This window comes from Pseudorasbora parva, chromosome 24 (assembly GCF_024679245.1).
Source record: "Pseudorasbora parva isolate DD20220531a chromosome 24, ASM2467924v1, whole genome shotgun sequence".
In the NCBI taxonomy this organism is placed as follows: domain Eukaryota; kingdom Metazoa; phylum Chordata; class Actinopteri; order Cypriniformes; family Gobionidae; genus Pseudorasbora; species Pseudorasbora parva.
The window spans coordinates 10923369-10938147 of NC_090195.1; the positions used below are offsets into that span (position 1 = coordinate 10923369).

At 37.7% G+C, this 14779-nt stretch overlaps 1 protein-coding gene across 1 annotated transcript in view; it reads right to left on the reverse strand.

Annotated features, from left to right (window-relative positions):
• The window catches only part of ek1 (eph-like kinase 1), an 80485-nt gene that overhangs the window by 42291 nt on the left and 23415 nt on the right, over nucleotides 1-14779 (reverse strand). The window contains exons 4-5 of the mRNA XM_067434372.1: nucleotides 3153-3308; nucleotides 2662-3015 (exon numbers count right to left, since the gene is read on the reverse strand). Coding sequence (XP_067290473.1) covers nucleotides 2662-3015; nucleotides 3153-3308 — 510 coding nt within the window. The remainder of the gene's footprint in view (nucleotides 1-2661; nucleotides 3016-3152; nucleotides 3309-14779) is intronic.

A 14779-nucleotide genomic window follows, 5' to 3' on the forward strand; every position in this document is an offset into this window, starting at 1 on the left:
GTTGGCAGAAATGCTTTACTCTTAGCAGTGTGAACAAGTGTCACAGCAGCCGCTGAGCGAACGCACAGAGTAGCGTCATAACATCATTTTAAACACACTTAAATGTATCTAATATGATAAACAGAGCTGCGTTACCTCATACTCATGACCGGAAAAGTGGAAATGGTGTCGGCGACTGTGTCCCGTCATAATAAAAGTCGTGTGTTTGTGTAACAATCGCTCCAGCGGCCTTGCTCAGCTCCTAAACACTCGGCCCTGCTCTGCTTCATACTACACTAATGTTAATAATCACATCCATGAACATGATTTCTGCCCGAGTCCTATCCCGATTCTTTTCCACCGGCTGTGAGGTGAAAACCACATGTCCCAAGATTCTGCGCTCAAACTTGGCGTCATCAGACTACGCCTTTGTTTTAAATAGACAACCTCTAGCAGATGGAAAAGTTACATAGTGTAGCATTAATATCCTAATGATTTTAGCCAATTTTAATTTTGACCAATATAATGTATTGTTGGCTATTGCTACAAACATACCTGTGCGGCTTATGACTGGTTTTGTGGTCCAGGGTCACATTTATTATTATTATCAATGTGGCAAAAAGTTGTGCAGCTTAATATTTTTAAGGAAAATGCATTTTTAGGATTATTTGATGCATAGAAAGTATTATAAATGCTTTTACTGTCACTGTTGATCAATTCAATGCACCCTTGCTGAATAAAAGTATTCATTAAAAATTGTAAAATGGTAGTGTAAAAAGTCATATGTCATTTTATTAAGAAATAAATAGGGTCGATCGTCAGAAGAGAAAATAACGTAAATACTTGCATTATACATTCATGTAGCATTACAACACTTTGCATTCAGTTCTTATGAAGTCATGAATCTGTCAGCTAAATTTTATGTTTCCTTACAATTTGCATTTATAAATATTCCGTTTGCTATCACTCGCACACCTGCCGATGAAAGATGTACGCTGAAACATCAGTCAATATCAGCATCATGCAAAACATGCAAATACACGCACTACATCATCCCAGAAGCCTCCTCTCGACACACGGTGGATTGTCTCTTGAATATTTTAAGAGGTGTGGACCAGAGGGCAAGTACTCGAAATATAGACCAATGGCAGTTAGGTATAACTCAACCCCTCCCCGCCCACAGTGGCGTTTCCACGGTTACAGGCATGTCAGCTCTCATAAGAGCGAAGGGCTGTTGATCTGGGCATCCTGGGTGACTCTCCTCTCAGGCTTCTCATTACGCTGTTTCTCGCTCCTGTCTGTCTCTCTCTCGCTCTTGTTCTCTGAGGGGCTGAATCATACTTAACCACAGGATCAGGAGAGCTCGTCCCTCCTCTCGACCAATGACGAGCTTCGAGCCGCACACAGAGTGCGGGTTTAAAGGTCAGACGAGATATAAGAGGACCCATTGAAACAGCATACCAGTGTAAAATTCAAAAGCAGGAAGCAAAAGACATAAATTGTGTATAAAGCTGCAGAAATTTGAGCACACAAGGAGAATTTTTTTTTAAAGACGTTTAAAGCTGTTGAAGGACTCCATATCCCTGACCCTTCTGACAGAGACTGATAAAATAAATCTACATCACATATTATAGCATATTTTTTGCATGAATCAAATTAAAAGGCAAAATAAAATGTGTTCATTACATTTAACCATCCCCCTGCAAGGAAAAAGAAAAATTTATATCTTCATATTTGCATGTGTTAAGAACTCATTTATACTGTACATAAAAAATATAAAGTGTGATATTATATACCAACATTTATATTATATATTGCTATATTTATGTTTTGAATATGTTATAATATTTTATACATTTATAAATTATTACATTCTTATTTTTTCGATTGTACATTGCATTATAGATATAACAATTAGTTAGACGATTAGTTAGTTATCAAAAGACAATTAAAATATATTTAGGGAAATTGATCCTTTGTATTATTATATTATATTTTTATACTTTTAAGGAACATACTGTATTAAAGCCTTACTCTGCATGACCATATTCTACATCCCTTAATCCTACCGGTAACACTTTATTTTAGGGTTCAGTTATAAACTATTAACTAGTTGCTTATTAACATGCAGGATATTGTCTGTTTATTAGTACTTCTAAAGCAAATATTAATGCCTTATTCTTCATGACCTTATTCTACATCCCTTAATCCTTAAACTTAAATTCTACAAAAACTACCTTACTAACTATTAATAAGCAGTAAATTAGGAGTTTATTAAGGCAAAAGTCATAGATAATAGTGAATATGTATTCCCTATACTAAAGTGTAAACATCCTACCCAATACCTAAACTTAACAACTACCTTATTAACTATTAATAAACAGTAATAATTTTTTTGCTTAAGTTTATTAAGCAAATGTCAGAATTAATAGTTAGATAATAGTGATAATTGGACCAGAATCTAAAGTGTGACCATATTTATATTTATACAAAACTATAGAGATTTAATTTCTATGTCTTATTGTTAAAACTCAATAGTCAACAGAAATAAATAATTGCATTTAATCTTACTTCGAAAAAAGAAAAGCAAAAAATGCATTAGAGTTCCTGGACAAGAGGCTTCTAAGCAGTCTTTACTGTTACATAAAACACATAGAAGATCTCAGTAAATGTAGATCTCACCTGTCTGGCTGGTGGTGACGTTGACGGACACTAGTTGACGTGGACTGGGGCTGAGATCTGAAACTCCGTTCAGGGCTTCAATGCTGAAGGTGTAATTGGTGTGAGGCTGCAGCTCTGTGACCAGAACCCTGGGGTGCGTCAAGCCAAACTGCCTGGGGTTGAAGCGCGGACCGCTGCCGCAGGGAACACACTTCTCGCTGTCTCCTGCAGCCCCCGTTTCTCCCGAACACTTCCTGCAGTGGACACTATACGTAACATCTCCACGTCCGCCACTGTCACGAGGGGGACTCCATTCCAGAGTGACTGCCGTCTCGTTCACCATTGAAATGGGGTTACCGGGTGCAGAAGGGGGTCCTTAAGAACGTACACACAAGTAAAACACATTAACTGTAGAGTTTTCCAAATAAAAATCATTAAAACAACAACAGACTGGATGTTTCACTGATTTATTTTTGTGAACATTTAGGAAGTCACAGAGACCCTCAGCTTACTTGTGCACGCCATAGAGCGAGGGTCCGATTCGGCCCTGTAGAAGCCTCTCTCACACACACACTCGGAGGCTTTGTCCTGGTGGGAGTAGCTGTGTGGGGGGCACTTCACACAGTATGCATCCATGGCAGAGGCCTTGTAAAAGCCTGACCGACATGCTATTGAAGAAGAAAAAAGGTTTTTATTTATTTTCAGAAAGATTAATATCATTATTTTAAATTACTTGAATTATAAGACAAATGTTGATCTGTTGATCTATCTATCTATCTATCTATCTATCTATCTATCTATCTATCTATCTATCTATCTATCTATCTATCTATCTATCTATCTATCTATCTATCTATCTATCTATCTATCTATCTATCTATCTATCTATCTATCTATCTATCTATCCATCCATCCATCCATCCATCCATCCATCCATCCATCCATCCATCCATCCATCCATCCATCCATCCATCCATCCATCCATCCATCCATCCATCCATCATCCATCCATTCATCATCCATCCATCCATCCATCCATCCATCCATCCATCCATCCATCCATCCATCCATCTAATGTAAAAGGTACAGTAGCAACAGAGAAGAGGAAAACATTACATAGTGACATTTTAGAGCATGAAACCTTATACTTGACTTGATTTATTTCTTTTAATTTATAAAATACTATTAAAAGAGAAACGCGAAGAGAGTTTTATGAGGTTATGAGGGAGGTTTACTCTCAGCTCTCGTCACCTTCTTCAGCGAGGCATATCTAACATCCCACTGCAGCATTAGCCTGACTGGAGGCACGTGGCAGCCGTGTTTGTGTGTGGGGATGAGGGAGTGGGTTAAGTTGGAGCTGAGTAAGTCAGTGATTGGTGTGTGTGTGTGTGTGTGTGTGTGTGTATGCGCGCATTAGAGCACTTCCCCTCAGGGAAGCCGTGCCAGACTCCCATGTTGCCCCTGAACTAAAAGCAAACCCTATATTTCTGCAAACACATCCCAAACATGTCAGTTCTTATCAGCCACAGCACAATGCCTCCAACATATTTCTCTTTTCAGAGCGACTAATACTGAACTTTGGAGCGTGCTAATGGAGTGTAGAGTGACGGCAGCTTTGAGAAGCAGTTAAAGGGTGATGTAGTTTTGGGAGGTGTTGCTTGTAAATTTAACCATGCTAAGTGACTCAACCTGTGCTGTAATTAATAACTCAAACACTGAGAATGTCTTGGGCTCGAAGTCATGCTATAATTCCTATATGCACCATACCAGAAAAAAAAAGAATGGATCATGTATTTTCCCTATGCTTTACTAAACTATTCAAAAAGGATTAACACTGCTTTAAATAATAATATTTAATTACAATATAATGCTTATAAGGGCTAGAATAATCACAGTAATATCATTATGAGTAGAATATACATTACATTGCATGCTTTATAATTTACACTCACAAGCACATCATCCTCTTCAATCCATTAACAGGCGCTCTGATTTACCACCACATTAACATTAATTAATGGCCGGAGATGTATCATGATCAATAAGACAGCTTTCCCTCTTAATTAATTAATCAACATCTTTCAGTTCCCCACCAACCAATCAACTGTGGTTTATTGCACTGTTATGAAGCTTAAAAGGTTAAATTGGTCAAAACATTAGCGGGGGAGTCATTTAATGAGATAAAACCTTGCAAAAAATGCAAATGAAAAATGCTGTTTTCTTTCTGAACAGTCCAGCTTCTTCTAGTTAATATTCCAGGCTTCTTTTTTTTGGTCTAAAACATTACTACAATGCAAATGACAAAGGTTTCTTCACCTATCTCAGTCTAATGCCATTGACAAAGCCACACACACAGAGTGAGAAAACATGAAACCTATAACACTTTAGTAGAGATAAGACCCTCTCAGCGGGAGATCTTTCTGAAAGATTAAAGGAACAGGAATTTGCTCTAAATGCTTTTACTTCAATCTGCCGACAGCAGTCGAGAGCAGCAGAATTAATACCGCTCTTAACAGGAAAACGTCGATTTTTTTATTTATTCTTCCATAGTGTGAAATTACTAAATCCTTCCTTTATCAGTATCACACGGACTGTGTTTTGTTATCTAGCCATGTTCTCCTTTTATTTACAGAGATGTCATAATCCACATGACCACAAATACATTAAAAGCCATCATTGTTTTTGAAAGCCAGAGCTCAGAGCGTTGCATAGTTCCTATTTTTCTGCTGAATAACAACACAAAAGGAGTAGATACACAGATGTGCGCACAAAAAAGCCATTTTCTCAAATGGATACACTGCTGTACTAACTAAAGCTTTATGCTAACAGGCTTACTGAATTCTGGCACAAATCCGGGATTTCACTGACCTAAATAATTCTGAGCTAAAACGTACAGTATTCAGGGTTATTAGGTAAAGTTCTGCTGCATGGGGCGTAAAGACACCCCATGATTCCAGCGTATTAAGCTAAGACCTACAGAAGGAGCAATTGTTGAATGTGTAACCTCTGGTGGTCAGTGTGAGGTAAGAGGTGCAAAGCCCCTGTGGTGGTTTGGAACGAGGCCTGAAATGAAACAGCATGCGTGTATTGTGGTTTTGCAACCTCTCTGTGTCCAATGCCAAAATAGAGAGCTGTAGGAAAGCCCGGCCTTTTGTGGAACTCAACTGGTCTAGCGCCTCATAGCCAGTGCATTGGCAACAAGGCCGATTTCAACTGCACCCGCTAACCACAAAAACAAAAGTATGTTAGAGGATATGGAAATGCTGTGAAGGTTAGATCCAGGAGAAGCGATATGCCCCTGAGTGGGGAGCTGAAACGTTCCAGAATAATTGGTCTATCTGAGATCACGAGAGCCTGAAAACCTCCGCCAGCAAGGTGAGTCTACCCTAATGAAATCTTAATTTAGTCAAACAACATGATGGTTAATGCTGATATAAGCCAAAAGCCATGCATCAGTGCCACATTTTTATTATACATTAGACATGAAAATCGTTCATAAAAATGATGAATACACATATTTTATGTACACATCTAGAAGATATATCATAATGAATAAAAAAAATCTGCCATAAACGTACGATTTCTTGGAAGACTTTCTTAATAACATTTATTCACTGTTTATTAGTATTTGAAAGTGTTTTGTCCATCAAATCCATGAAGCATGAAAGCAAATTCAAAAAGCAAACATAAAACAGGAAATGACAAAATGTCAACACAAATTATTGAAGGGCCAAGAAAATAATCAATGTAAAACAAAACATTTTACGATTGTACCTTTGCTCATGAGCAGAAGACACAGAAAGTGGAACATCTCAGAGAGATCTAAAATGGCTCCCTTATCAAATATTTACATTGGTGTGATTGGTTTCCCCTTGGCTCTAGATAATCAATAGCTTTTATATATGATACCTTTAGACAGAAAGACAGAAAGAGCAGCACCGTCATGGGAATAAAGAGAGAGAAAGCAAGCGAGAGAAAAATGAACAGCGGAGATCTTGAATTTTTTTTTTTCTTCCTCCGAGGCGGCGGATGAGAGACATGTTTGGAGAGTGTGTTTAATGCACTGGTCCATGGGGACGAATGGTTGCTATTAGTGTATTTCTCATTCTATCTGCAGTCTCTGGTTCATATTGAATGAGGCAGATCAATAGACATCAACCCACCACCTGAAAAGCTAACAGAGACCCTTCTTCATCACATCAGGGATCAGGGACAGCGCATTACTATGGTAAGTTGAACTATATTATATAAAGATAAACTTTAAAAAAACAACTGGGATAAACAGAAACTGAAATAAAAAACTAGTTCAAGTCTAAATTAAAATCAAAAGTGTCATCCCTAGAATATTAAAACTAGAAAAAAATAGAAACTAGAAAACTTAAACAAAAATAAATAAATAAATAAACTAAACCCTATTGGGACGGTAATTGTTTCTCGTGGGGTCGTAAGGTGTTCTCATCATTGACAGGGACTAGTCTGTGATTTTATTGCCGTCAGAATCCAGAATGTCAGTGTTTTTCTCCCACCACCCGCGATTAAATCCCCAGCCGAATTACCTACTGTTTTTTGACAAACACCAAGGTCGTGTGGTAATTTAATTGCCTTCCGAATCCACATCTCTGAGTTTTCAAGAAAAGATTGCTTTAAAATTAATTTTATATCCTTTTTGACCCCTGCGGAGCCCCATATAGTTGCACTTCGCTGTAATATGGATGCATTTTAAAGATCTGCCTACACTTTTATTACTGAAATGCTGGAAAGTATTTACAAGAATAATTTTTCATTATTGCTCAAAAGAGAAAAAGAAGAAAAACACATAAACATGTGAAATGAGCCATTATTAATATAATTGTATAATTAACGTTACATTTGCAGAGTTTTATTAACTTAATTCCATTCATTTCCACATTTTAAAATGACATCTTTCTATTTTTAAACAGGATATTTAAATAATTCATAATTTCCTATTATTAAATTAAATATGATTTTATTCTTATTATTCCAAGCATATGACATTTTTACAGCAGACGATCATTCGACTGACCCCGTGAGCAGTGTTCCTAGGTGCAGATGATCACACAACTTGCTCCTTCACCGGGAATAAATCACCATCCGAATGCAGAAAGTTTTAGGTGGCATGCAAATTTATTTTTACGGACGACCACATGAGAAACAATTACCATTCGAATAGGGCTTAACTATCTAAAACTAACAATGAAAGCGTAACGTTAAAAGTTATGAAACATAAACCAAACTATTATTTGGAAAAAAAAAATATCTGCAAACTGCAATCAAGTCACATTTTAATTACAAAGTATGAGAAACATTTAGGTTAAATCAAACATAAATCAATGAATGAAATAAAAATACTATGTATCACAATCTTATACCATCACTATATCATGGCATCACCACTGTACTTTTCATTAGGGTAGATGATGCAAATCTAACATTGAATTTAACATGACATCCGCGAGTAGTCCATCCGGTTAGGCGACTATGCACTCTAGTCTTCAATAAATAATTTTTTCTCAAATATGAGAGACTGACAGACCGACTTTCTTGTCACCAAGAAAGTGGGTAAGACCGTGAGAGCATCCCTTCCAACGCTTCAGGTGCCCTTTTCAATTTAACAGCACTGCGGACCTACTCAGAAAAGAAGAACAGCGTAGCAAAGGTAAGGTCAAACAGTCTCAGTACCCACAGAAACCGGGCATTCTATTACCTAGGGAGAGAGGCTTATGTACTAGTTTCCATGGCAACATAATTCCAAAACGCTCCCTTCATTGAGTGCAAATCAAGACTTAAATAGTAGAACTCCAGGGAGAATTGAAGAGTGAAGTTTGATCCACACATAGTGAAGGATTTCGTACTAACTAAAGCAAAAAGAGCATGAAAACGATAATGCATCTCAAACTCTTTCAATGAACTCTCTTTTAACTTTATATAGCCAACCTTCAGAGGCATATTTCATGTGCTTGGCTTTCAAATGGACAAATATGGGCTCCTCTAGAATAGAGTACATTTGAAGTATAACCACAAGGTATTCTCTTTTATGCATTTACATCATAAAAATTTATGACAAAATGGCGCTAAAAAACGCTGGCTTTACTGATCAGTGAAGCTCAGTTTCTCTCAGCTAGACTTTGATCTTTTCTCACCTTGAAGTGCATGATCAATTTACTGATGCTTAACAGCCAAAATCCATAATGTCAAAGCGTCATTTCTATGACATGCTAACAGTTAGCCTCTAAGGTATTTCAACATATTTGTCTTTGGATATCCATGCTCGCATTTCTGTCGGTAAGCAAATGTCCCGCTGAGCCCTTTGGCATACAAGAATAAACAAGGTTCTTTACATTAGCAGAACTCGATCTCACCTACAGGAATGGAAGTGTTCTGGTGATTATAGCGCTCTATTGATTTAGCGTCCGGTTGCACAGCAGAGACTTTTTAAAGTCTTTTCAGCCATTTTTACCCTGGCCATTAGGCAATGTAGCATTGATTTTTGGAGAAGGAAAAAAAATCCAACCAATCCAGGCTGAAGACAGAGCCACTGGACAATGGTAGAGCCAGAATTTCCTGCCAGAGTCCTAAAAGGTTGTTGCAATATTTACACAAAATCATCCTGTTTTGGGCCTAAAAAACTTCTTTAACCCCTAAAAATATCAGTTGATCCCAGATATCAGACTTCTTTTCAGAGGTTAAACCCTTTATCTTTTCCAATAACAATATGGCACTCACATAAACACACTCACATCTACCTGGCCTTCAACATCCGAAATACCTGTCCAATTACTTCAGCGGTGTCAGGAGAGGGTTTAAACATCTCTACAGCAGGATTTCTCCTTTGTCTCAATCTTCTCTCAATCTCCCTGGAGTGCCCTTTCTTTCCAAAGGCTATTTCCCGCTTTCCATCCATCATGCACAGCGTGACAGAGCCAATCTCCCAGGCTTTGCTGGTACGGTAGTTGGAACATCCTATCAACCTAGTGGCATATAATGTCCACTTGAGCCAGAGACAAAATGTCTACTTAATCCCATGAATCAACTGAAAGAAACAAGGTGGACAACTTTATCCCTATCTGAAAGCGGAGCTTTACTATTTTCCTCAACCATCAATTCCGCCTACAGTAGATTTTAGAAAAAAGAAATGGAAGCACTTGTGAATTATATGACTGCAGCCTATGAATAAACGTCTACTTATGGAATAACTAGTAAGAAATAACTGAGTGGTACTTGTCCATACATCATTTCCCAGGTGGCTGCTTACAGAGTTAAAAAACACAAATGAAGATATTTTTGTTGAAATCCGATGGCTCAGAAAGGCCTTCATTGACACCGATGTCATTTCCACTCTCAAGACCCATAAAGGCACTAAAGACGTCGTTACAAAGCCCATCTCACTACAGTGGCTACAGAAAAATAATGACTTGTATAGTTATGGGCCGCTTTCAAATTTCGAACAGTTATGAATCAGCGTATTGATTCATGATTCGGATCGCGTGTCAAACTGCCAAACGGCTGAAATCACGGGACATTGGCGATCCGAATCCTGAATCAATACGCTGATTCATAACCGGTCTAAACTTATTTTTTTAAATCGGCCCATCAGTATATAAGTCGTTATTTTGTGTGTGTTTTTTGCGCACAAAAACTATTCTCGTCGCAACAAAAAATGATTGTAGAGCCACTGTAGTGAGATGGGCTTTGTAACGACGTCTTTAGTGCCTTTATGGGTCTTGAGTGAGGAAATGACATTGGTGTCAATGAAGGCCTTTCTGAGCCATTGGATTTCAGCAAAAATATCTTCATTTGTGTTCCGAAGAAGAACAGAGGTCTTATGGGTGTCAAACGGCATTAGGGTAAGTAATTAATGAGAGAATTTTCATTTTTGGGTGAACTAACCCTTTAAATCTGGTCCTTCGATATGGTTCCTTCAGTGTAAGTCTATTTGGTTTTTTCAACAAACATAAAAAAGACCTGCATCAGTACTTGAGGACCAAAATATTTGGATGGGGTTTGCATCCAGGCCGTCTACTCAACCTTACAGCATACTCAATAGTTGAGTTTTCTTGCAGACGTTGTAATCAGTGGGGCTGAAATGAAAAGCAGGTGTGTTTGGAGACCAGTGGTTTTGCTGTTATTTCAGTGGGGTGAGATACAGAGGGAGCTGGGGGAGCCTCTGACCGCAGCTCTTGGGTGGAGAGCTATAAAAAAGAGATTATCCATACACGCGAGAAAAGTAGCAATAAAAAACGAATTCTTCTCTGCTTACTCCTGCCTTTTTTCTTGCTGTCTGTTCTAGCATACAAAGTAATAGTCTCAATATATCAATTTCAAATCACAGAAACATAAAACTTTAAGCCGAGTCTCCAAAGCAAATACATTATTTCTAGAGTGATCATTGAAATAGCTGCTGAAGTCTCCCTCTTACTACGGTTTATTTTCACATTCCTTGTCATGAAAAATCACAACGATTTATTCATATTGATCTATTTAAAAAGCAGTGCCTTATGTAATTTTGAGAGAAAACTGTTGTTCCCTCTAATCATACAGGTTGATAGTAAAAATCCAGATTTGCATGCATGGGAGATGTGAGGTTGTCCAGATCTGTAATCATGAACTGTAGATCAGGTCTGTGAACCAGCCAGCGCCAGACTCAGAGTCAGCACTGGAAACTGGCTCGTCTTAAAAGACAGTCTTTCCTTTTATTTGCTCCATTTCATTACACATGTGCAAATGCTATTGGGTATCTCATTCCTGTCTCTCCTGTGGCTCCACCTGTTATTTTAAATGTGGGAATTACTTTACAATAACGACATGATTGTGTTCTAACAGAGAGGTTTTTGTCTCTTAAAATTCCATGTGAAAAACCATTTTCGCTTAAAATACTGGTGTATTTCCACGAGAAATAGGTCATAAAAGTAGCAAGAGACTTTATTTTTTTCTATTGGGAATTGACTGGATCATGAAAAGTGAGCTTTCCATACCATAACTTGTGCTGCTTAAGGAAGGAAACGGTGTGAAAGTTCTCCCACTTAGAAATCATGGAGGGGTCTAAAATTGTCGTCGTAGGTGCATGTCTATTGTGAGAGACATAATCTAAAAAAAAAAAATCCAGAAATCACAATGTATGATTTTTACACTATTTATTTGTATGATACATCTGCAGATAAGTATTTGAACACCTGAGAAAATCAATGTTTATATTTGGTACAGTAGACTTTGTTTGCAATTACAGAGGTCAAACGTTTCCTGTAGTTTTTCACCAGGTTTGCACACACTGCAGGAGGGATTTTGGCCCACTCCTCCACACAGATCTTCTCTAGATCAGTCAGGTTTCTGGCCTGTCGCTGAGAAACACAGAGTTTGAGCTCCCTCCAAAGATTCTCTTTTTTAGGGGTTTAGGTCTGGAGACTGGCTAGGCCACGCCAGAACCTTGATATGCTTCTTATAGAGGCACTCCTTGGTTATTCTGGCTGTGTGCTTCGGGTCATGCATGATTTCAAACCATGACGTCTTAGTGTATTACCAACAGTAACCTTGGAAACAGTGGTCCCAGCTCTTTTCAGGTCCTTGATCAGCTCCTCCCGTGTAGTTTTGGGGTAATTTCTCACCTTTCTTAGGATCACTGAGACCCCACGAGGTGGGATCCTGCATGGAGCCCCAGTTCAAGAGATATTGACAGTCATATTTAGCTTCTTCCATTTTGTAATGATTGCTCAAACACTGGACCTTTTTTCACCAAGCTGCTTGGCAATTTCCCTGTAGCCCTTTCCAGCCTTGTGAAGGTGTACAATTTTGTCTCTAGTGTCTTTGAACAGCTCTTTGGTCTTTGTCGTGTTAGTAGTTGGATTCTTACTGATTTTATGGGGTGGACCGGTGTCTTTATGCAGCTAACAACCTCAAACAGGTGCATCTAATTTAGGGTAATAAATGGAGTGGAGGTGGACATTTTAAAGGTAGACTTAACAGGTCTTTGTGGGTCAGAATTCTAGTTGATAGACAGGTGTTCAAATACTTAATTGGAGCTGTATCATATAAATAAATAGTTAAAAACTATTTTTACACACATGGTCGTGGTAAAAAACTATGTATTTTTATTTATTTATTTATTATTTTTTTGATTATGTCTCTCACAGTGGACATGCACCTACGATGACAATTTCAGACCCCTCCATTAATTCCAAGTGGGAGAACTTGTGAAATAGCAGGGTGTTCAAATACTTATTTTTCTCACTGTAGATATATATATGTATATATATATATATATATATATATATATATATATATATATATATATATATATATATATATATATATATATATATATATATATATATATATATATATATATATATATATATATATATATATATATTTTTTTTTTTTTTTTTTTTTTTTTTTTTTTTATTATTTAACATTTGACCAAAAATAACTTTTTGGATAAAACATTTAGAATAATGTACACTAATAAGTCATTGACAGTAAGGCCCGGAAAAAGCATTCAAGAAAAGAGGGTCCATTCTGATTCATGTTGACTCCAGATTGTTTCTATTGGTCGTAAGGCCCTCTTGTCATCTGCAGCCTGACAGATGAATTATTAAGAGAGCTTGGAAAAAAATAAAATAATGCATGACGACTGCTGGATGCACGTGTCAGTGCCTCCACGTGCCTTCTTCCTCTTCAAAACACACACACAGAAAAAAATATGTCTGAGTGCCATTAAGAGACAGAACAGGTGTAGAAACAAATCTCATTACAACGTCACTGTAAGGCAACATCATCCCTCAAGATAAACAGTCGTGGAAGTGTAGACTTTCCATACTGAACAGAAATGACATTTGAGACATTTCTTGCCCTATATTTGACCACAATTTGTGAAAGATTGCACCACGATAGCATACTGTGATGGTAATATGTCAAATGATAAAGCTTATTTTAAACTGTGGGTCACAGTAAGAAACTGCACACAAGATTTATGCATTTCACTTAATAGAAAAAAATCCATAATATCTTTATATATTATATATATATATATTTTTTTTTTTGAGTGAGAGAGAGAGAGAGAGAGAGAGAGAGAGAGAGAGAGAGAGAGAGAGAGAGAGAAAGAGAAATGTCTAGTTTTCATAACATTTTTCCTTTTTCAATAAAGAAAAGTTTTACAGTTTTATAGACCGAGAAATAAAACTTCTACTAAACTCATGCAAAAACATTCATAAATTCATCCTGTAGACAGAAACGGAACATTCAATGATGTGCTAAACTCCCTGGATAAAATTTTAGAGTTCTGTAAGCTGTCAATGTCCGTGTATAATTGATGGTGTTCCGAGTCTTTGATGATTCGGCTGTGGAGACTCTATTCCTGCTCATGTCTTTCAGACAGGGGTCCACACCCAAGACCCAGCAGCAAGAGAAAAAAAACCCAACCGGCTACATCTGGTAGCCATCCCAATGTTCTCCTGCAGAGCTCATAATGGTCATGGTTTAACTACTTTCTGAGAAAGAAATGTACAAGACTAAGACTAGTTGCACACCATGTAGCCATAATTATCAAATGATACCATCACAGTGTTTGATTTGGGTGTCATTTATATTTTACTCTGCCCGGATCTCAGCATGCCATTCAGCTAAAAAAAATTTAACATGTTCTTCAGTTTCCTAAGAGACAACTGCACAGAAAAGAAAACAAGTATCCAGAATCGTCTGTGTTATGACAGTTGGACCGTGAGCCTAAATTGCAGATTGGCACTTTGCCATCGACTGACAGGCTATACCATGTTGTTTACTATCAGCTACTAAAGTGTTATTGATCCGAACAGCAGCTGGAGGTACAGAAATGGGCAGATGATTTGTGGTAGACAGTATGATGGGGGGCTGATATGAAGAGAAGTTTTATTCGGCAACTGTTTAAAGCTAGCCTAGAAATCTAGACGCACCCTAGCGGCAGCAAATCTAATCTGCCCCGAGTGTCGTCTAGGAACTCTCAATACCCTTCTGAGCTGTATCGCCAAACTCTTGTTGGGCCAATCACATCGTGTATAGAGTCGGTGGGCGGAGCTTAACAATGATGGCCGAGATGCGTTTGCGTGCTTCTAGTAAACACAGAAACTGGCGAACGGTGGTCTTTTGAATC